We start from the raw sequence: 970 nt of genomic DNA, 5'->3' as shown, positions 1-970 counted from the left end.
TACATATACATATACATATACATATACGTATATATATATATGCGTATGTAATGCATATATATACAACGAACGCCGTAAGTCACCCTCGACCAGGCTACATACTTCTCTTCGGACTGGGCTTTACCAGCCTCTGCCCTGAGGTTAAGGTTGTTGGGTAAGAACTGCACCTCCACATCCAGGTTACCACCGGTGACTGCTTTGACCTTCGCCACATGGCCGTAGTAGCGCTTGCCTACCAGGAACACATCTGAGTCTAACGGGTAATGATCCTTCAACGACAGCACCTGCATGTGTATGTGGTGAAGGGGGTGTTGTGTTGGTTAGTATACATATACCCGCATGCCAGCGAGGAGTATGGGCACGTGTACATAATGCATTCTAGAATGCGTATGGGTATGTATGGATGTATATATACATATGCGTGCGTCTGTGTTCAGTGTGTGCTTGTAGACTATAATGAGCCGTTGCTTACCAGTACTACAGCAGAGGCAAGTAGACTAACAGCACTTCACTGACACCCTCGCACCCACACTCCACAACAAACCTAATACACTCTAGTAACAAAAGTAACCTGCATCTACCCCAACCACACAATGTACGTGTTTCAAATCCAACACATACAACAATGCGTCTGTGCCTCACAACACCCTTACTTATATCTCAACAACTGATGGCACCAGTGTCCGCAGCAGACACACAACTTGAGCACGCCGAGTAAACCACAAATGCCCCACAGCAGGACGGCTTACCCAATCCACGGACGTCTATTCATGCGTGACGTTACATTCGCACTGCTACATATAACAGCATCGATGGAGTACAGATACAGAAACTCCGTGACAAATCAGGGCCCAATCGGTCAGTCTAAGTTGGAGTGTTAGCATGGGACTACCAAACATTTGCAATAAACATGTACGAACCAAGTGTGACACACAATACACAGGGCATGCGCACCAAACATGTACAAACC

General features: G+C 46.3%; 1 protein-coding gene across 1 annotated transcript; it reads right to left on the bottom strand.

Annotated features, from left to right (window-relative positions):
• Positions 1-102: 102 nt before the first annotated feature.
• On the bottom strand, positions 103-284 carry SARC_15153 (hypothetical protein; the record flags this gene model as incomplete). The annotated part of the gene is made up of 1 exon (XM_014290721.1): positions 103-284. A coding segment is annotated over one exon (182 nt), but the record flags the coding sequence as incomplete, so codon positions are not given.
• Positions 285-970: the final 686 nt, after the last annotated feature.

This window comes from Sphaeroforma arctica (assembly GCF_001186125.1).
Source record: "Sphaeroforma arctica JP610 unplaced genomic scaffold supercont1.5690, whole genome shotgun sequence".
NCBI classification, from domain to species: Eukaryota; class Ichthyosporea; order Ichthyophonida; genus Sphaeroforma; species Sphaeroforma arctica.
The sequence above is the reverse complement of the archived record's forward strand: the minus strand, read 5'-3'. Positions and strand labels throughout refer to the sequence as shown.